Genomic DNA, 23460 nt, shown 5'->3' with positions numbered 1-23460 from the left:
AAGTATAAAATATCCCTTTTTGTGATTTCCAATTTTGTTTCAACTTATTGATTACATCTGGAGCAGTGGCCTAGCTAGGGTATTTGATGCCCTGTGCGGGAGCTCCTCATGATGCCCTCAAAAAAAAACAACATAACAGCAAAACGAAGACTCCCCACCCCCTAGAAAATGAAATTTCCAATTAAGTCAGTCGTAATTTAGTCATCGTTAGTTGCAAAAAATTCTTGATCAACTTTAGTTTTAAAAAACTTCTATGTGTATGTATACACAAACGTCACGTATATGCGAATCAAGAACTCGATATTTTGGACTGAGCTATAAAGGCGATATTTTTTAACTCGAGCTCACCAGGTTTTTGTTTTGAAACATTTGGTACTTCTGAAGAAACTTTGATAAGTTGTTGAAGCCTCTATCGCTCCAGACGAAATATAATTTTGTTAATGTCGCTAGGAGCACTCAAGATTTGTTTCTGACGATCTAAAATTGTGATGGTGACAAAAAATCAAATTTTTCAGCCACATCATAAGGTGCTCAAATTTTGTGATAATCTTTTAAACAGACTGGTACAACAGAGAATACATTTCCTTCCGTATGTCTTTCTTGTGTGTCAATACAGAATCTTCATTTATTTCGCTAGGCATCTTTTTCTTGTGGCCAATACGAAGAGGTTTTGCACTAATCCCTAGGTCTGAGCATATGCTTTCACCAAAGGTAATACTGGCTTCAGTGAGGTCCTCTAGAAATGGTAGAGTATATCGAAAAATAGAACTATATCGACTTCAGCTTCAGCAGCTTAAATTCTGCCAGCTTTAGAGGGACATCCTAGTGTTGAACTTTCATGAGGACAGCAAATATCAAAGTCTTGACCTCTGCAGTCCAGTATTTCTGAGCCATACGAACGTAGTTTTTCTAAAATAACCGCAGAGATTCCATAGGCATGCATATTCTTAGTGTGGATGAAGCCCATGAAAGACTCGTTGTTATGCATTACTGTCAATGTTGGAAGCTAGGTCCAACTTTTAGATGCCAGGTATACAATCGAAAATAATCGAAAAAAAAGTCTTAATTGTTGTATTGTATTTCCATGTCACCCATAATTACAATAAATTCTTATGTATTTCTTATGTATTTTTGTAAGCTTGGTTCGAACCCAATGTTCCTTCAGGAGTGGAGTCCACTAAGATAGTAATATCACTAACTCCAACAAATTGCCTTCATTTTTGTTCTTCCAATTCTTCTTCAAATTGTTCGTGATGCCCAAGAGTCAAAACAAATGATGTCCAAGAGTCTCTTTATGTAGGGCTTCCATTTTTTCCTTCTTGTTTCAATGAATCTTGACCATCGCTGTGAATACCGCCCTTTACACATTTCCTCCCAGCTGTCTGAATGTTCTGCTGGTCTCTTCCTATTCAGTTCTTGGTGATAACCTCCATCTATCGTTTAATCCATTTTCATGCTGATGTAGCCTAATACTTGATCTTGAGAAAAGAGTTTGCAGGGGAAGCTAAACAGTTGGGTTTTTTAGGGTGGGGGGGTGGTAACAATTTCTGAAAACTTTTTTTGCCGTTTAGTATTTTCCTTAGAAGAAAGTAGCGTGGACGTCTAAAAGTGTGTTAATTAGAGATGTCAACAAACCTTGTCAACTCAGGCTAGTCTTTAGTTAATATTTAGTTTAGAGAGAATAGAGGATATCAACAAAGTAGCTCAATAAATAAACTTTTACATTTCAAATGGACTAGTCTCTGAGTTTGTGCAGTTTTTACTGAGAAAGTTTAAATTGTCCTTAGTTTGATGCCCCTTGTCACTTGATGCCCCGTGTGTCCCGCACCACCCGCACATAGCTAGCTACGCCACTGATCTGGAGACATGTACACAAATTAACTTGATTACATCTCTGGAGACATGTACACAGATTAACTTGTTGATTACATCCCTAGTTTTTTCTTTGTTTTCTTGAGTAGAGGGCTCCAAATAGAATATGCATAATCTAATTTTGATCTAACCAAGGTTAAATAGCATTATTGTTTTATATTCTTGTTTTATTTGTAAAATTTTATTTTAATAAACCCTTATGCTTTGTTTGATTTTTTAAATAATTTACTTAGAATTGGGATTTCACAATAACTTTCATTTATTATAATGCTAGATTTTTTTGGTTTTCAGTGAAACTGGTTTACTATGAATACGTTTTTTTTTTGTTACTCTTAATAATTGGCTCATTTCTTGGTTGAAAAACAGGCTCCAATTTGATTCTCATTTCTGTAATTTGTCTATTTTTGTAAATCTCTGTCTCTAATGTTGTTTTTATTTTATTATGCAAATAGATTCTTTTGTTTCTGAACTATTGCAATTACTTAGCTTCAGTTTGTTTGTATCACTCCTTTTTTTTGTTTCTCTCAGAGGCTGAGGCATCCATTTCATAAGATGTTTCTTTAATAGGACTCTGCAAGTCTTTAGTACTAGTTATTTCTGAATTCTTATGAATTGTCTTTGTTTGGTCGCTATTAACTAAATACTTGATTCATGCATATTGGCACCATATTTCCCTTATATGTCACATCCTCATATTCTCTAGATCTATACTCAATAGTCTTCATTGTTAGCAATGAAACTTAAATAAACAACCGCAATATGGCCTTCTGGCAAACTGGGATCTATAGCCTTGGTCAGCATCTCCCATTAGGCAGAAAGTTCTCATCTTATAGGTCAGTGTCATGATTGTTATAAAGTTATCTGACTTACATGACTGACTGACATGGTCTGTCACTTATCAGACTCACATGCGATTGTCTGTCACTCACTTACTCTGGGCACTTATCAAAGGTTGAGATAAAAAAATAAAATAATCCATTTTATTGGCTTAGTTTTATGCCATGTTTTTTCTTAACCAGATTTTTATCATGACAAAATAGCTAGTTATACATGCCATGACAATATAGTCTGTTATATCCGCTCGGTTTCAGATATTTACCTAAACTATTATTATGCTGCAGGACCATCAACTGTTATATAAAATAAATAAATAATGCACAGAATAGTTGTCAGCTCATTTTTTGGTACCATACTGCACACTTTGAATACCAATGAATGCATTTTAAGTGGATATGCTACAATTGTTGGTATCTTAAATGAGAACCTTGCCCTACTTGTAGTTAATAAACCCTAACTTTTTAAAAACTACACTAACCTTACACAGATATATACAAGTAAACATTTTTTATTTACACAAGTGTGGAAACATTGTCTTGATTCACTTCCTCATTGGTCTCCTTACCTATATGGAAGTTATGTACAGTCCACATTGACACATACATATTGATATAAAACCAGGCAAATTGTAGTTTAACATGATTATACAATTTATTGACTGAAAATTGGGAAGATGGGTGTGAGGAGTGATTAGTCACTGGCCTAGTAACAAAATGCTTATAACTTCAGTAGGCAAAAGGTTGTTTTCATCACTTTTTTATTTTTGCAATGCTCTGTCAAAAAAAAAAGTGAAGGTGCCAATTCTAGTGAATGCTCATGGTGTAGAGTCAATGTTGATTCTGTCAGGAGTATGAAGGGAATGGTCATGGTGTAGAATCGCAACTGATTCTGTAATGGTGTATATAAGGAATGGTCATGGTGAAGAGTCTTCTAATTCTATCATGGTGTTCACAGGGAATGGTCGTTGTGTAGAGTCAATGTTGATTTTGTCAGGAATGGTCATGGTGAAGAGTCTTCTAATTCTATCATGGTGTTCATAGGGAATGGTCGTTGTGTAGAGTCGCTGCTGATTCTGTCATGGTGTTTACAGGAAATTGCCATGCAATCCAGTTTTAAAAATCACAACACATCTCCCAAACATACAAAAATAATTACTTACTCTTACTTAGCAAGTAATTTCCTTTTGTAAATACTTTTAAAAACTATTCGTTTCTGGTTTAAAATAAAAATAAAAACTGTTCACATTTTGTTTCCTACAGGCTGTCAAATCAAGATTAAAGCTCTTTGAACAAAGTCCAGACTCTGAAGACATGGCTAATGTAGCTAAAGGGAGGCCACCATTGGCTAACAAACCAAATGTCATGGCCAAATTTCCACTCAAAGCCACTGAAGAGGCCAATGTAAACAACACTAATAAACCAGGAGTCAAGTTAGGTCCTGGTCCTGCCATCAAGCAAGATGAGCTTTTTGCCATCAAGAATTCTCTGAACAAAGGTTCCCCAGGACGTAGTCCAGAAGTCAACAACTCACATGAAAAAGAGCCAGAGACAATTGATTTTCGAAAAGTAGCTTTAAAACCTCCTGAAGCTAGAAGAGTTAGTGTACCTAAAGTGTTTCAAGGAGAAGATGATGTTTCAAAATCTACTGATCATCCACCCAAGCTTCCTCAAGTAAAACCAATGACTGGATTAAAGACACCACTCAAAACTCAAGATACTGTGAAACAAACTGATGTGGTATCAGAGTCTGTGCACCAGACACCTCTTAAAACCTGGGGTACTAAATTGGCATCTGGTTCACCTCAGCAATCTGCCAATAATGGGAGCACACCCATTGCCAAATCTTGGGGCAATAAAAATCAAGCATCAACCCAAGCAGCGCAGACTAATGGTCCATCTGTGGCCGCGGCTGCTACTTCTGTTGCCAAAAGTTGGCAAGCTAGGCAAATTTCAACCACAACTTCACAGACGACTATCCAGCCGGCCAATTTAAAACCATGGATGGCTAAACAATCATCACCATCAACTAATGGCATTACACTTGCCACTCATTCTCCACCAGCAACGTCTCCAACTCTTCAACCTTCTACATCCCCTGCTTTGTCCAACCAAGAGGCAGAAGAGGAAGAGCAGGAGAAAGGTAAATTTGACTTTCGAAGTCATATGAAGCAAAGGAATTCTCTCGTTTCTGAGCCAAAGTCACCTCTGACAGATATAACACCAAAGAACAATGAAAAAGCTAAAAGTCCCATTCCTTCTTCAATATCAGATTCTAAGGTAAATATTTGCTTTATACAGATAGATAGGCATCATAGAACCTTTTTTATGTTATACTTTCAAAATGTCACAAAGAAAATACTTTTTTGTATCCCACAGTCTTCTCCCTTCTGACTTTCTCAATGTCTTACTCATCTGATTGAACTGGCTGGATTGAAGTTCCTTTTTCTTTTTATGAACATCTTTTTTTTTTTTTTTTTAAATATTTAGCTGTTTGAATGAGTTTTTATTTAATAATAAGAATAAAATAAAATTTTCCTGATTGCAAAAAATATTTTTAAATAATTACAACAGTACAAGAATTAACAAAAATTATGTTTTTACATTTCATAACATAGCACACAATTAATTGTAATGACAAGACACAAAATATAATTGTGAAAGGTTGACTTTTTAAATTCTACATTATAAATATGGAAAAGACTAGTTATTTAAAATGTATTTATTAAATTGTTGAAGGTTATCCAATGAATTGTTAAAGACACACACCCACCACGCCCATATTTAAAAAAAAAACTTTCAATGTAGTGCTACTAAAATGGAACACCTTAGTTAATATACAATTTAAAATGTCACCAATAAGTCTGCAAATGCCTTGTTCCATTTGTGTTCCAAAATGAAAGTGAGGATCTAGAAGTAAAGTAAAAAAAAGAAGACATCAATAACACATTCACATTAGAATCCAGTCTTTTAGAAATTATAAGGTAATCAAGTATTGGGATACCTATTTAAAGGTCAAAACTTTGGTTTCTGTTCACAGAAATAGTTGTGCCCTTAAAATACTAATGTCTGAATTTTATAACTTGATAGGGACCTTTTTATTCTTGAACATAAAAGTTGTGGTCAAACATAAACAAGGATTTAAATTAGGAATGTTAGTTTTGCATTGAAATTTTGATCCTGTTTTACTCTCGACTGCCTGTTTCAAAAGATTTGTCAATCATTGAAGCCTGACTTCAAAGGTGTTTATTGTAGTGATACTATTTTAGTTTCTTTTTTAATTAACCATAATAGTAGGAGCTGATTTCTATATTTTCAAATACTTTGTAGAATTTTTTATCTTTAATACAAAGGTAGGTTTTATTGCATGTTTTTTTTTGTGTTTTTTTTTTGTAAATGTAGCACATAATTTATTAAAATGTAAAATTCTAGATATATGTTTTTATCATTAATAGCCAGATTCTATAAAAGTATTACACATATACTAGGTGGCAGAGGGATATTTTTCTTTATGTTAGGAAAAAAAAATTAAAATATTTGTAAAGTAATTTATAAAACAATTTTTCTGGAGTACATATGCAGAGTTGGTAGCAACTTTGAATCCTAAAGAAAAATATAAACCCTTTAATATTAGTTTGATATCTTAGGTCTGGAAAAACTCTTGTAGTACCCCCCCAAAAAACAAAACAAAAAAAAACAACAACTTCAAAATAAAAAATATATTCAAAATAGCTCTTTAAGATATCTTATTTTCTGATAGCTTGTAGAAAATTATTTTTGTTGTTTGCTTTTATTTTTTTATCTGTATTGTCATCTGTAAATGTATTAACCGACAAAATGATTATGTCAGAATTTTCATGTATTTTGTTCTACACACGCAGAAACTACCTGATGTGTTGCTGAGGTTTCCTAACAAACAGGCCACACCAGTGCAAGACAAAAAGCGCCAGAGTAGCAACATGATAATTGAACGCAAGTCTGACAACAAGAATTTTAAAAAGGTGAAGCTTTCAACTTTAGCTCCAGAGTCTTCAAAACCTGCCAAACCAGCATTACCAACTAGCATAGACTTGACACAGGTCAAAGTTGAGTACCAAAAGAAAATCCAGGACTTGCGTAAGTTGTGAACTTTTTTCCCTTTCATCTTATTTTTCTAAGACCTCTCAGCGCTGTGACACATGTCAAATAGAGTTTTACTTTTTGATAGTATTAAAATAGACACCTTCCTATCTTAACATTTTAATGAAATGTTTTATTGTGTGGCTGGTAAGAAATGGTAATTTATGACTGTATGTCTAATAACACTATCATAATTTTTAAGAACTAAAGAGTCTATGAATGGAACACACACACACCACCTTCCATGATGTTTTCTAGTGGAAAGTTTTTTAAAAAAGTTGATTACCTTTTTTTTTCTCCATTTAATAAAAAAAGATGTAAAATAATTCATTGATGAGATAAAATAGATGTTGTAAATATGAAGATGTGTCTTTAATTATAACTCAAGTTGTATGAAGAATCACTTTCAATTTAAAAAAAATGTTTTACATTTCAGAGAGTGAAGCAGATGCAGCCAATGATGGGGTGACTGAAGAGATATATGAGGATGGAAGTTCTACAGTTAGTCCTGTCTTACCAAGAAGACCAACATTCAAGAGAAATTCTGAGAGAGTCTCCTTGATGTAAGACTTTGTCTGTCCTCTGTTAGAGTGTATTTGTTGTTGTATAGTTAACAAGCCATACACTGTTACCTGAAACACTGCATAAATGTTCGAGTGTACTGATAACATTATATTGTATGGATGTGTAACTCTTTATAAAAGAAAAAGTATTAAAGCAAATGTAAATTTATTTTTTTTTCAAAGAAATTTTAAACAGATTAGTTTCTATGAAGAAAATATCTATTGCCTCATTTACCAAACAGTTAAAATTTGGATTGCCAGTTGTCATTTTTTTTTGTAAACATTTTACAATTGGAACAAAAATGTAAAAAAAAACCCTAAGTTTTGTCTGGTTATAGTATTAGTTCTGGATTGGATGTAAATTTTATTTTTTTCGATATGTGGAGGGTGTCTCAGTATTTTAGCATTTGTTTAGTATTTAAAATTTTTAAATGTCTTATTTATGCCCTTGTCCACTGGAGAGTTATAATGGAAGACCTCTACATGGCAGTGCTGTATTCCGATAGACAGCTTATAGAGATCATTTTCCTGTTCTAACCACATGTGCTTTTTACATGCCTTTTTTTTTGTTTTGTTTCCTCTGTTTTAAATCTTTTAAATTATTTTATCCTTGGTCATTGGGTTGTTGCTCCAAACAGATAGTACAACTAAACAGTTGTAGGCATATTAAATTCTTAATGCAGAATTTGAAATAAACATGAACAAACTTCTATAAAATTGAATAAAACTTTTATTTGTAATCTATACAGATTTGACTTGAAAGATCTATGTATCAACAAAAGTTGATAATGTCAACAAGATCCAACTCACTCAAAATACGCGTCCTTCCGTACCAAGTCTCTCCCCACTTACACAGTCTTTAACTTGAACTATAACAACCACCTCCTGATTTCATCAGAATCTGTTCAGCCTACACAACCAAACCATCCACACAGCTTGGTTACATCAGAAACACCCAAATACAGTTTATAACAGATTTAAAACTAAATCATGGCTTATCTACAGACTGCTTTGTTGAGCTTTCTCCTAGGGAATAGACATTTCTTTTCATAATTTAATCCATATACATCCATTAAACCTGCAATTACAAGTTACACGCCTAACAGTAGTATTTGATATTGACTATTATGGTCATTGCTAGTGTGTAATTAAAAATAGAAAATGCTTAGTTATTTTGAGGCATGTTAAGGGAAAAACTGGATAAAAATATATTTTTTGTAGGTAACCTCTAGGTGGGAGAATTAGTGAAGAGTCAATGAGGGATTGGGATTATAGATAATCAATTAAAATTTTTATATGCAAATATTTATTTTAATCAAACTCCATTTTCATTTATTTGAAACTATAAAATCTTAATCTATTTTACTGTCTGCATTTATCATAACTACAAATACAAAGCAAGATCATAATTTATTTTTATTCCACTTACACTGTATTCGCCAAATTCTAAAAGGCACATGGCAGGACAAAATGTTAGTGAGGAGTCTTGCTCATAAAGGTCTTTTCTGTATAGTCCTCTTTCTCAGACAATGCCACTTGTATTGGTTTTATCATGTCTGCTGTATGGAGGTTAACTGTTGGCCCAAGAAACAGATGACCTTAACATCATCTGCCCTATAGACTGAATGGGGAACTTTACTTTTACTTGTATGGAGGATGAATGAATTTCTAAAGTTATCCTTATTGGCAACATGTAACAGGTGAAAAAAAAACTGGATAAAAGCAGTGAATGTAGACGTTAGCTATTGCAAAGACAAAGCCCTAGACCCCACTATGTGGAGAGAAGTGGGGACAAGCTGTGGACTGCAAGGTAGCAATGATCTCAGTCAAAAAACATACAGAGTTGAAAAAGATTGGCTCCTTAAATACCTTTACCACAAGAATATGTGCTGTATAGGCTAAGACATGGTCATTAAATGACTAACAATTTAACATAATTGTGATAGTAAAAATCCCCTTTCAGATATTGAGATCTAATGGGCAGATGATGTAAAGGTCAACTGTTCCTGAGGACCATGGTTAATGAGGGGACATGTGGCCAGCACAACAACCAAGTGCCTACACTTTTTTCATAACTGTCAGGTACCAATTAGAGCAGGTTGAACTCAGAGGTGCCCTAAAGATTCTGAAATTAAATCACAGTCCTCACCCGGATTCTAACCCAGGACTTCTGGTTTGGAAGCCTAGCGCTTTACCACTCAGCTACCATACCTCCTTATCATAATTGTGAGGATAAATTTTGGTCACAGAACATATTTTTAGTTGGCATTATTTCTTTTGGGATAACATTGACTTTGATATATAAGAGTAGGGAGAAGGGTTCAAAGAACATGCACACTCTCCAAGGCTAGAGTTTACTGACAGTATTATATAGATGTAAATAAATATTTGTTTAATGGAATTGTAAAACTTGTATACTAAAAGTTAAATTCTTTGTTGCAGTCCTGACATGGCCCCTGAAGAAGAAGGAGATGTTTATGATGATGGCACTTCAACAGCTATAGGTAAATATATTTACATTGATATTTTAGCATGTCTACATTACAAGCAGAGGTTTAGGTAAGTGAGCCCACATACTTGAACAATACAAGTTTTATCTTGATTCATGTTCATGTTTGCTTATAAGAAACTCAGAAAAATAAGAAATAAACATATAAGGTTGTGCATAATCAAAAACTAAGAATTTATACACTATCAACTCTACTTGAATTTAGAATAAAGCAGTTGGACATGTGAAGTTGAGATAAACATGATTTAATAATTTTTTAAAAATTTCCAGTTCTATATGGCATCATTTGTATTGTTATCAATGGGGTTTGTTGCTGAACATAAAAATTATATATGTGTCAGACGTGGATAGCCCAATTTTCTATAGAAGAAGTTACGAAGACTATATAAAAATACAACCACAGACCTATATATACTACAATAAATATAGGTTTTTGATTGCTAGTTACCATTTATTTAGGTAGGTGCTGTTTTACTATTACATACCAAGTATTAGAGTTTAGAAACAACCCAGGTTTGTTTCTTTTGCAAGGCTATCAGCTAACACCTCATATCATCTCTCCATTAGTATATTTAGATCTAGAGTAGTTTATGCTATTCGGACACCTATAGGCCCAATTTTGAAAGTTTGACTTTGACAGCGCATTATTTTACAATGGTTTGACATAGAAAAGAAAATGATGTATCAAAATCTTCTTTAGTTAAAGGAGAATAAGGATGACTACTTATATTTGTTCCCCAAACCTATATTTGTTATTATATTTAAGGTCAAAGAGGCCGTGTGTTTTCATTTAATTCGGACACATTATTTGATTCCGGACACCATAATTTATTTTGGACAGTCTCTATAGTTAGGCATCAATAAACTCAGATTTTAATTCTATATTAACATTAACTAAATTTTAAGATCCCCAGGCATAGCCCCTCACATGAAATCATTACGATGTTTTCAAACTATGCATAAATACGAACACAAAAAATAAAAATATGAACACACTTATTCTACCAAAATTAGGTCACTGGAATAGTGATTTCTGCACCGACTTTTAGACTTACTTTATGTTTGTTTATTTTATGTGTGTTGAATGTTTGAGGTTTGCATGATTAGATGTGTGTTGAATGTTTGTGTTTTTTTTTTTTTTTATTAATTTAATAAATTTCTAATACAGATCTTTTGTAGTATAGTAGGCCCCTACAGGTTACGATAGCCATTCTTGCCTAACTGAATCCTCTATATTCTCTCTATACAAATCTAGATCTATCTAGTAGGTCTAGATCTAAGCATTTAACTTCATTCAATGTACCAAGCTCACTTCAAACATTTGCCCATTTATTCTCTATTAAAAAAAACAACAACAAACGAACAAATATAATATAAGATCATTTTTATTGATGTCCAAAACTGGCTGTCCGAAATAAATTTTGGTAAGAAAATCGTAATTTAATTCGGACACTGTATTAACTTTTTTTTGGTATGGAATTAGAAAACTTGGCTTATGAATCAAATAAATTAGCTCGAAAAACAGAATAAATATTGCCGGGCTCATTAGTATAGGATAGGCTTAGCCAATCAAAAATATAGTCTTAACTCTAGGAAGAGGTAAAGTCATCCGGGTAACATAGGAAAAAACAACAACCTGACTAACAAATTTGAAATTCGTTTTTCTTACAAAAAAAGACAGCTAAATGGAAGGAAATTGGGTTAGAATCATTGGAAAATGGACAAGCACATTATACAGTGTGCTCATTTTATAATAAATATTAAAATAATTATTTAATGACCACAAAAAACAGTGAATGTCCGAATTCATGTAATGTCCGAAATAAATAAACTACTATATAATCAAATTCTAGTCTAGATCTATATATAAAAATCGAATAGATCTAGTAATAGTATAGATTCTATCTTGAGACTAGATTGCCGAGTCTAGCCTATGCTATGCCTATAGTCAGTTTTTATTAGAAAAAAGTCTAGATATTAATAAAGACTAAAGTTTTTTAATTATTAGATTATTAGATTTAGATTTAGATATAGACATAAGACATAGATCTAATAATACTGTAATACGTTTACTATATACTATACTACTATTCTGTAACTATACTATACTCTATACTTAATCTACTAAACTAGAGATCTATCTATAATGTAGGCCTAGTCAATCTAGATCTATACAATATTCATTATAATACTTCTACTTATAATGACTTATTTAATAAGTTAGTACTTAGACTTAGATCTATTATAGTTTATTAATAGATTTACTTTTCAATGCCTAGGCCTAGACCTAATTGTCCTAATAATAAAATTGCGAATGATGTCTATATGGACTGATTTTTTATTTATTTTTTATAATAATAGGCCTACTAAATCTAGGTCTAGACTCTACTTAAATCTAGTCTAAAATAATGACTGTCTAAGACTCTAGATGATTGAGAAGTTCATATAGAATATAGAGGTGTTTTTAATAATACAGCATGTCGGCTGAAAGTATATAAAGTGCTTTTTTTTTTGTAAAAATAAAAAAGAGGCTCCGGTACTCAGTAATAGATTGCCTAACTTTCAACTAATAATAAATTAACAATTAATGTTGAATCATTTTTCCCGACATTGAAAAAAGGTGCCAGTACCCTGTACCAGTGCGTACCGTCATAAAAATATATGTATATCTCAATCTTCTTTCATTTAATTTTTTTTGCGGGGTTATTGCTACTTAATACATTGATACCGGATCGATTTAAATAGGGCCTAAGTATACAAGCAGGATTTCGAGCATTGGATAAATTTATTTTTGAAGTACAAAGTTTTATGAAATAGGCAATATATTAGTTGTTTGAAGTTTGTAACTTCTTAAATTCAGGCTAAAAATATTGAAGCCTACATTTTTACACTCATTTCTAAACAATTAGAAGAGATGGACTGACTCGTAGTGTAGCTTGTGTACATCTGCAAAAACACAAACTCAGTTAGACTTTCAAAACTATTAAAAGAAAAACTTAGTGATTATTTTTACTGTATAATTCTATTACTATTCCTTTTTAGAATTAGGATATAAACAAAAATTTGCCATATGACTTTATCTAACAGAAAAAAAATTAAACTTACGTCTATTTATGCGGTTATTTATAGTTACCTAGTAATATAAAATATATTGAACTAACACATACATTCATCATAATGCAGCCATGCGATTTTTCGTTTATAAACATAGCATTATTTAGGACCAATATTTTACAAAGGCTGCTTGGAGAAATCAGGTATACCCATTAGGAGAAAAACGACCCCTTTACTCAAGAAAAATTTAAGAAACTAGAACAGACACAAAATAAACAGTGACATTCATAACAAAATAATATTCAATATTGATTAGAGTAACACCTTTTTAAGTAATCATTAAAGTTTAAAATCACTACAATTTTTTTCAACAATTAGTTTGTGTATGAAATTGTGTATCGGAAAATGCCAGGTACATGAAATAAGCTAGTTCTATAAAAACAACACAGATCTTGGGTAAAATACTCATCAAATAAAGTACTGTAAATGTGTAGTTTCACGCGCTAGTTTCAGGTCTTTTCTTTTTATAGTCTCTATCGGGTTATATCCCACCTACCTGTATTTTTGTGCAGAATTGTTTTTTCTATCAGGTACACTTAAAATTATAGCATAATAATGTCAGTTTAATTTAAAAAGAGAACTGAAAAATTCAAAGATATATAGGGAAAAAGCGACTTCCGGCCCAATACTTTTTAATCAAAGAAACGAAACGGACTAGTCCAACAAACCCTATTAGAAAACTTCTAGATGTACATGTCTAATAATTCAGACCAAAATTAGTCCACTGAGATGGAGATTAGCAGTACAAATCTGATCTGTCAATAACACTGATACTTTGTTGGTTTCTAAAATTTGTTCTTTTTTTTCTTCATGTACAGTGGATGAAATCTATGCAGATGGTGAAACAGAGAAACCAGTAAGAGTTTGAATAATATTCCTTTTTTTTTTTTTTTTTTTAGATCTAAATAATATTTTTACAAAGCTTATATCAACTCATTCCATCTGACTGGTAAAAAGTTTGTACACGTTATTTCTCCGAGACCCAATTTCAGATCAAGCTGAAATTTTGCACAATTATTTCTTTTACCTTACAACACAAGAATTAAAAAATTTAACCAATTAGTTAATTAAATTTTTGGTAATTAATTATTTTGTTTGGTATCTTGAAAAAGTGAAAGAAATTGTACTTGACTGGTTGTATAAGCTGAATTAGTCCTATGTACAGGTCACAGCCGAAACAAAAAATACATAATTATACACTTCTATAGTCATAAGCATCTCACAAGAAGAGTGTTTAGTATGTCGGCTTGAGAAGGCATGAGCCATGAGTTTGAATTCAGTTTGTTCCCCTTACTTTTTTTATAAATGTTTTGTGCTTTTAAAAAAAGATTATGATAAAATTCACTCAGATACCCCCCCCCCCCCTTCCCTTTTTTTCCAATTTTAAGTATTTTTAAAATGTTTTTCTTGTTTAGAGTTATAATTATTGAATATTTTTTTTTTATAAATTATGTTTTTAAAGGTTTTACATTAATTTTTTTTTAATCCCAGGAAATGATTGAATGTGATGATGTATATGAAGAGTAAGTCACCAAATTCATGTCATTTTCATTTTGTATGTATTTATTTTTTTGCACCCTAAGCTAAACTCGAGTTATAAGGCTAATAACTGAAAATATTTTTTAAAAATTATATTTTTAGGACTTTTATATCAAGCATTTTCTAATTTTCTTTTATGGTAACTTCTATCAAATGTAGTTAAATATGGTCTTGCACATTTTAAGTAAATCAACAAATGTTAAATATATATTCCAATGACAGATTTTTTATCTTATATTTGTTTTATCTTGCATTATGTTTATATGTTTTAATCCATCTTGTATTAGGTTAGCTTTAGTCTTCATAATGTCAAGATTATACTTTTAAATCTATCTTGTAATACACTATGGAAAACTAGAAAAAAATTTTTTTTTTTTCTTGTAATATCTTCAGTGAGGAGTCTTTTTCTAAGCCAGTAGAAACTGAAGAAGACAAGAAGAAACGTTTAAAAGAAGAGGCTGAAGCAAAAAAACGTGAGGAAAAAGAAAGAAAAGACAGAGAAAAACAAGAAAAAGAACAGAAGAAAAAAGAAGAAAAAGTAAGTTTAGCGATATACACAATGGCTTTTATGAATTGACTTTAACACCTTCCAATTCAGGTATGAATTGACTCCACATCATCATTGAAAGTTTAAAAGTAATTGATTTATTAAAATGTTTACTATTAACATATTTACTAATTCCTTTCTTTAATGGTAAATTGAACAGTTGTTTTTTTTTTATTTATTCTAAAAATGATATCTGATGCCATTCAGTTTTTCTGTGTTGATTTGGGAAAAAAAAAATATCCAAAAGGGTTGCCATAGATATGTTCTACATATTATTGTTAGCCTCCATCAGTCGTAACGACTATGGTTCATCTCGTAGAAGAAAGATGAAAGCTTGAACATTATTTATAGTCAGATTGATGTTGCCCATACAGCTGATGTGATCAAAGGAACAGAAATATCCGATACAGTTTGGGATCACTAACACTGCACTACTCACCCATGTTTGGGTATAGCCGCAAAGCAGCAGAGATTTGTATTCAGAGTTTTCCTTTTCGTAGATGGGTAACCAACCTAGGCTAATGAGCCCCTCCTGCCAAAGCTTACTGGTATAGGCACCAGTTACTCACCTTTGCCCCTATTTCTGTCAGTGGTAACAGTTCCACCTAGCTCAGTAGCTGAATCACACATGAAAACCAGGAGTTGGACTGGTTGTCAGAGGCTATCTGAGACTTGTGCCATTAGAAGCATTTTATAGGAAATGGTGTGCTTAAAACCATTATCACTACTGGCACTATCAATCTTGTGCAACCGTATGTATCATATTGTATATATAAACGTGTTACTTTGTCAATTATGTGTGCTTTGTTACCAATTATATTGATATTGGAAACTTTGTTTCAGGAAAAAAAAGAAAGAATGAAACTGCTGAAAAAATTCAATGTAAGTTAGCAATACTTTCTTTGATTTATATGGTAGTTTATTTATTTTTAAACATTTTAAAAAATTTGAGCTATTTAATTTGATTTTTTTTAATCATTTGACATTGACTACCTATTACTACCTAATGGAATGAAAGTTTAAGTCAGAATTGTAATAGACATACTACAAACAACTCTAATGTCAATTAACTTATCACTTTATTAGTTTCACATTCTCTTCACTCCAGCATCCTGTTGTCTTTCTGACCCATTTCCACACAGTCCCTGTTCACTCATCCATGTACAGTAAAGGTCAACTGGTCTTTCCATACACAGTCACACACAATCAGGGCTGGCCCTAACTATTGCAGGACCCTATGCCAAACAGATTGCGTGCCCAGTTTGGGTAGGGATACTGATAATAAGTTAAAATTAAGATTTTGTATTAGAAAATAAATTCTTCTTTGCATTTTATTAATCCTTTTCTAAGTACAAAATCACAATCAAACTTAACTTTAGAAGCCTTGCGTGTAGGGAAGTTGTACATCATCAAAATTCTGTTTATACATAGATCATGCTTAATAGAATTAGCAAATTTTTCAATCTATCTTTGAGAATTGTTGACCTCAAGTAATTCTTGATTAGTTAAAGGTGCGAAAGATCTCTTTCACCAGATGCCAGTGTTATGAGTATTGTACACAGTGACCAACCGCCTTTATTTTCTCTAACTAATGTCAGGAACCCATTAGAATTGGGTGGTAGGGGCGCCCTAAAAAGCCCAAAATTCAAAATCTCAGTCTTCACAGAGATTTGAATCCAGGACCTTAAGTTTGGAAGCCAAGCGCTTAACCACTCAGCTACTGCGCCCTCCTGCTAAAAGTTATAATAGTTTAATTTAATAATTTACACCTATAATAAGCGCGGTCTTTGAAAGTGTGGGGCCCTCTGCAGTAGCATAGGTTTCAGTGGTCTAAGGCGGGCTCTGTACACAATACACTACTAGTCACTCAAAACAAACACTTACTATCACAAAACTGTTGACTAGTTTGTAGTTTAAAACAATATCAACATTATTCATATAAAAAATTACATTTTTATGAAACCTCAAACTATGAAATGATGATGTAATCTTATAAAATCCCACATTTTCTTCACCTGGTTCTGACCAAAAGCTAACTGGTAAAGAAGCAATTGTAGGTCAGGGCACTATCAAGCAAGATGCTAAAGGTTCTGGGTTAACTCTCACTGTGAAGAAGGATCAAACGGTGACTATTCTTCGACTCAATGATAACCCACCAAACAAATGGCTGGTCAAAATTGATGAAAATATTAGTAAGTAAACTATTTCTCAACAATTAGAAGAGCTTTTTGCTGTCTTTAATTATTTTATTGGTCATGAGTTTCTCAACAATACTGCTGTTCAACAACAAAATATTGAATTCAAAATGATTATAGCTATAAATTTTGATCTCGTAATTATTTAAAAAAAAAATTAAACTAGATATGGTTATTATTTTTATTTTGTTTGAAGTATAGGTAATTTATGCTTTAAAAATGTAGAATCCACTATATATTGAATGTATGCTATAAAAATATTTCAGTTATGACTCATTTTATGTTTGTTTTATAGTGGGCTATGTAGACAGTAGTAACATTGAAATTGACACTAAAAATATAAAACAGGTACGTAGTTTTTGGCTTATTTATACCATTTTGAGGCATTTATTTTTTAAAGAAAATTACAATTTTTCTAATTCATTAGGAATTTTAAAAAATGTTGTTATATCCCATTTGAGAAACAATTGTTGAACTAAATTGGTGAACTATCTTAAGACTTTTCTTGAATTATTGGATTGCAAAGAAAGTAATATGTTTTATTTTCTTGACTCTTATCTTCAAGTTTTATTTTCTTCAGTTCAGAAAATATTTGCATTGGTCAATTTTTAAAGTGTCTCTTCCCTATTCTTTTTTTTTTCTTACCTTATAACTTACTTTCCCTTTTAGTATCCTACTGTTCCAACATAGTATTCATTGTCCTACTGTTCCAACATAGTATTCATTGTCCTACTATTCCAACATAGTATTCATTGTCCTACTATTCCAACATAGTATTCATTGTCCTACTATTCCAACATAGTATTCATTGTCCTACTATTCCAACATAGTATTCATTGTCCTACTATTCCAACATAGTATTCATTGTCCTACTGTTCCAACATAGTATTCATTGTCCTACTATTCCAACATAGTATTCATTGTCCTACTGTTCCAACATAGTATTCATTGTCCTACTGTTCCAACATAGTATTCATTGTCCTACTATTCCAATGTAGTATTCATTGTCCTACTGTTCCAACATAGTATTCATTGTCCTACTATTCCAACATAGTATTCATTGTCCTACTATTCCAATATAGTATTCATTGTCCTACTATTCCAACATAGTATTCATTGTCCTACTATTCCAATATAGTATTCATTGTCCTACTGTTCCAACATAGTATTCATTGTCCTACTATTCCAATATAGTATTCATTGTCCTACTATTCCAATATAGTATTCATTGTCCTACTATTCCAACATAGTATTCATTGTCCTACTGTTCCAATATAGTATTCATTGTCCTACTGTTCCAACATAGTATTCATTGTCCTACTACTCTAATGTAGTATTATTGTCCTACTATTCCAACATAGTATTCATTGTCCTACTATTCCAATATAGTATTCATTGTCCTACTGTTCCAACATAGTATTCATTGTCCTACTATTCCAATATAGTATTCATTGTCCTACTGTTCCAATATAGTATTCATTGTCCTACTGTTCCAACATAGTATTCATTGTCCTACTACTCTAATGTAGTATTATTGTCCTACTGTTCCAATGTAGTATTCATTGTCCTACTATTCCAATGTAGTAAAATGTTTGTAAAATATTTTACATAATTTGGATTTTCCTTCAGAGTTGAAGATAGTCTACTTCCTAGTCCAAACCTCCTGCAGGACGACGGGGGATGGGAGCGGGCAGGGTTTGAACCCTCGACCGTCGATAATTCTGAACGACAGTCCAGCGCACAAACCGCACGACCAGGCAGCCATCCACAAACAAACAAAACATTTTACAAACATAAAACAAATAATTTCTAAATCTAGATTTAAAAGAGATAAATAAGCTGCTGGAGAGGTTTGGCGGGTTCATTGTATTCATAGTATTCATTGTCCTACTATTCCAATGTAGTATTTATTGTCCTACTGTTCCAATGTAGTATTCATTGTCCTACTATTCCAATATAGTATTCATTGTCCTACTCTTCCAATATAGTATTCATTGTCCTACTATTCCAATGTAGTATTTATTGTCCTACTATTCCAATGTAGTATTCATTGTCCTACTATTCTAATGTAGTATTCATTGTCCTACTATTCCAATGTAGTATTCATTGTCCTACTGTTCCAATATAGTATTCATTGTCCTACTGTTCCAACATAGTATTCATTGTCCTACTGTTCCAACATAGTATTCATTGTCCTACTATTCCAATGTAGTATTCATTGTCCTACTACTTTGATATTAATCTACAGATTTCCCTTCCCCTATCATTTTGTAATTTTGAGTTTCTTTAAGCTGATGAAAATAATGCAGGTCTACCAAGAGAGCATTTTGAACATTTACTGGGGTTGATAGTCTTACATTTAGATCTGTTTTCCAATCAAATGATAGTCTTACTTTTAGATCTGTTTTCCAAATAACCCTTTTTCTTCTAAATTGTCTTTTTCTCTAATGGTTCAGTCACAGCAGTTTTCATATCATCTTATTCTGAGTTTGGAAAAAAGAAAAGTTCTTTTCTTTACACTGATATCTTGTTTTTTGCATTTATCTGAAAATGAAATGTCCTACAAAACTAATTAAGAACCTAATTCTAAAATTGATTGTTGGCCTCCTTTTCATTCACACATTGATCATTTCAGAGTTATCTTCCCTCCAAACAGGAAGATCAGCTGAGACTAAAACTGACCATGTCATGAGAATTGGATTTGACCAAATGAACTTGATTTTAAACTTATATTTAAATTGTGAATTTTTCATTCTTTTCTATTGTGTTTTTCTTGTTTCTTAACATTAAGTAGGTCACTGTGGGTTTAGGTCACTGTCAGGTTTTTGCACATTTTTAGAAAAACTCAATAGCATATAATTTCCTAATTTTTTTTACAGACAAATAGATTGTATGCATTATTGTTTTATGAGTGAGACTGATGTAGTGTACATAGTATAGACAACTTAAAGACAGAACAAAAAACCTGATTTTGTATTTTTTTTTATTGCTGTTCAATCACTGTGCACTTTTGTTTGTTGTTAAGATCATGGTGCGATCGTTTCTCCACCTCAGAACCTATTCTGGACAGTCTCTATCTCTGCTGGTGAACCAAAGCTCTATTTACTCATTGATGTACTTTGTTAGTGAAGCATGCAAGTGTGGTGGTGGTCTCGTTGTTGGCAACAGTATTTAGTCAGGACTCATGAAATACAATCACTTCCATTGAATTTCTTTTTTTTTCATTAGCAGCATTTTCTTTTTTTTTTTTTTTTTAAATGTCTCATATACAGATGCCCATAGTAAAAGAAACAAAAAACATAAAAACTTTATATGTTTTGAAGCTTGATGTTTTGATATTTGTCTTATGAAAATAGAAACACATTTATTCTAATTTATGGCTCTATATTTCTGTCAAATATATTATTTTAAACATTTAATATGGTCTCTGAAATGAACATGCCAATAATTTTAACAGAACTTGAAAAGACAGTCAACTGCAGTAAATAATTTTAAAAGTTGATAGAAATGTTTGAATTGCATCTAATATGGTTTATTTTTATTTTGTGTTTTTCAATTCATAAATATCTCTTAACTTATAAACATTATTATACCTCTGAACTATTCTCTCTCAGAAACATTATTATCTGTTTGGAAACATATTCTGTCAGCCTGCAAACTGTGTGTATTCCTTCCAACTTTCATTCTTATTTTTCTAGTCTGTTATTTATTTCATATTTCAGTCAATATTTTTGTCTTTGTCATCATAATATTTATTATTTGGGCAAAGGACTTTGGTCTGTAATCATTAGTGAATGATAACAAAATATTTGAAAAAACTAGATATTATTTCCATAAATGTGGAATTATTTGATTACTTCATCGATTGTTAGAGTTTCAATAGCAGCTTATATTACATAATGGAAAATATATATAGATATATATATATATATATATATATAGATATATATAGATATAGATAGATAGATTTTATTATATTTTTACTGTGAAGATGATAATTTACAATCTTTAGACATTTAAAAAATTATAGTAGATTTATATTGGTCTATTTCCTAAAATATTTTCCGTTACTTATAGATAAGAACAAAAAATTAATAGCTCTAGATGAAAACAACTGTAAGGTAACTAGCAAGTTGAAAGCTAAAGACCAGAATTGGGATCAAAGAGCTGCACTATAAGATCATCATGTGAGAGAACTTAAACAGAACACAAATAATTGTTAGTTCTGAAGCTAATTCCCTTACTAGCCATAAGGGCTGCCACTAGTTCAAGGCTGATGGCCCTGCACAAAGACTTGAGCTTTATTTCTTTCACTAGTGTCTGACACATCATGGTCTTCTTGTGCTTCTATTATTGAAATTAAGCCAACAGAGAAAGACTTTTGGGTTGCAATTGTCCTCCATCTGAGGAAGATGACTAAGCTAGCACAGGCAGCATTGTTTATTTTTAAAATTATCACAGTCTATTTATTTGAGTTACTAATTATTTGTCAATATTTTTGCTTGACCTTAAACATTTGTTTTTTTCACTATTGATTAGCCTTTGATAACACCACAGATTTCAATCTGTTAAAATATTCACTTCTAAAACAAAAAACATTTTTCATTGTTATTTCTATGTTCCAGACAATGGGTAAAGTTCGTAAAAACTCCAAACAGCCAGATGAGTAAGTATTTGATAATTCTCCATTACATTCAATAGTGTTGGTCATAATTATTTCATTTGACCTTTTTCACCATCAAAATATCCATGTAAAAACCTTTTTTCTAAATTACAATTAAATTAAAAGTTTTATGTTTAGAACACATGACTCACAATAATATTTAGCTAAATATTGACAGTTCAACACACTTTCTTGGGATGTATAAACATATTGGTTAAAATATCATTTTAAATATAAAAGATTTCAGAGTTCTTGATATATATATATATATATATATATATATATATATATATATATATATATATATATATATATATATATATATATATATATTGCTTGTTTTGTAAAAAAAAAAAATAGGTGCCGGTACTCAGTAGTTTACCTGTATTTACCAGATGCACTTTAGTACATTCTTTACTTTTCTGGAATTGCTAAAACTTAAAGAACTTTGAAATTATATTTTATAATCTAACATATTAGATTTTATTTAAAGAGAAATAACTAGTTTAAAAATGTTAAATGTATAATATAAAATCAGTTTACTGAATGGTTACATTCTTGTTTATTTAATCCATAGAAAAATTGCAAAACTGAAAACTTTTAGTCACTTCAAATGTCATTAAAGATGAACAAAGGTTCTTTAAGGGTGTCATGCAAACCACTAAAAAAAACAACCTTTCTTGTCCAGTATCCAATATGTCACCAAAAACAATGAACAATCACTCTCACATCCAGAAATGAAAGAATTTAACATTATAAAGATAGTGAAACAAATACCATGTACCAAGATACTTGGTGAGAGTATGCCCTACTGGTAAGGGCTAGTGAAGTTATTCCTTGGAAGAAATGTAGGGCTAAAAGTGTTGATGTTAGCTTGACATATTTTTATTTTTTAATACCACATGTAACACACTTTGTAATCCAATGGCTCTAACATTGTTACTTTGTAATCCAATGCTCTAACATTGTTACTTTGTAATCCAATGGCTCTAACATTGTTACTTTGTAATCCAATGGCTCTAACATAGTTACTTTGTAATCCAATGGCTCTAACATTGTTACTTTGTAATCCAATGGCTCTAACATTGTTACTTTGTAATCCAATGGCTCTAACATTGTTACTTTGTAATCTAATGGCTCTAACATTGTTACTTTGTAATCCAATGGCTCTAACATTGTTAGTTTTGTCTCAGGGATGACCAACCTACGTATGATGATGTCCCACCAGACACAGTTGCAGATGAGATAGAAGAGGGTAAGTCTCAAGCCATGTAAACAATGTTTAATCTTAAGTCAAACTATAGTTGAACTATAGAGCTCAATACATTACTTACCTGATGAAAAAAGTGATATCAATTTATTTTTTGTTTGTTAATTATTTTAAACTTAAGACAAATTTGATTAATTTTAAGTTTTTTGAAAGGCTAGTTGAAAATTGAATTTTTTTTTCTATTTATAAAAAAAAAAACAGATTTAGTAAAATGGTAAAAGGAAAAAACAAAAAAA

At 31.5% G+C, this 23460-nt stretch overlaps 1 protein-coding gene across 5 annotated transcripts in view; it reads left to right on the top strand.

Annotated features, from left to right (window-relative positions):
- LOC106061682 (FYN-binding protein 1-like) overlaps nucleotides 1-23460 on the top strand; it is a 51341-nt gene that overhangs the window by 23951 nt on the left and 3930 nt on the right. For all 5 annotated transcript variants that reach the window (XM_056030014.1, XM_056030015.1, XM_056030013.1 and 2 more), the window contains 12 exons: nucleotides 3969-4985; nucleotides 6587-6821; nucleotides 7261-7387; nucleotides 9830-9891; nucleotides 13829-13866; nucleotides 14502-14533; nucleotides 14943-15087; nucleotides 15940-15978; nucleotides 17129-17288; nucleotides 17587-17639; nucleotides 21917-21957; nucleotides 23148-23209. In XM_056030014.1, coding sequence (XP_055885989.1) covers nucleotides 3969-4985; nucleotides 6587-6821; nucleotides 7261-7387; nucleotides 9830-9891; nucleotides 13829-13866; nucleotides 14502-14533; nucleotides 14943-15087; nucleotides 15940-15978; nucleotides 17129-17288; nucleotides 17587-17639; nucleotides 21917-21957; nucleotides 23148-23209 — 2011 coding nt within the window. The remainder of the gene's footprint in view (nucleotides 1-3968; nucleotides 4986-6586; nucleotides 6822-7260; nucleotides 7388-9829; nucleotides 9892-13828; nucleotides 13867-14501; nucleotides 14534-14942; nucleotides 15088-15939; nucleotides 15979-17128; nucleotides 17289-17586; nucleotides 17640-21916; nucleotides 21958-23147; nucleotides 23210-23460) is intronic.

The sequence above is a fragment of the Biomphalaria glabrata genome, chromosome 5 (genome assembly GCF_947242115.1).
Source record: "Biomphalaria glabrata chromosome 5, xgBioGlab47.1, whole genome shotgun sequence".
Lineage (NCBI taxonomy): Eukaryota > Metazoa > Mollusca > Gastropoda > Planorbidae > Biomphalaria > Biomphalaria glabrata.
This window is presented reverse-complemented; position numbering and strand designations above follow the sequence as displayed.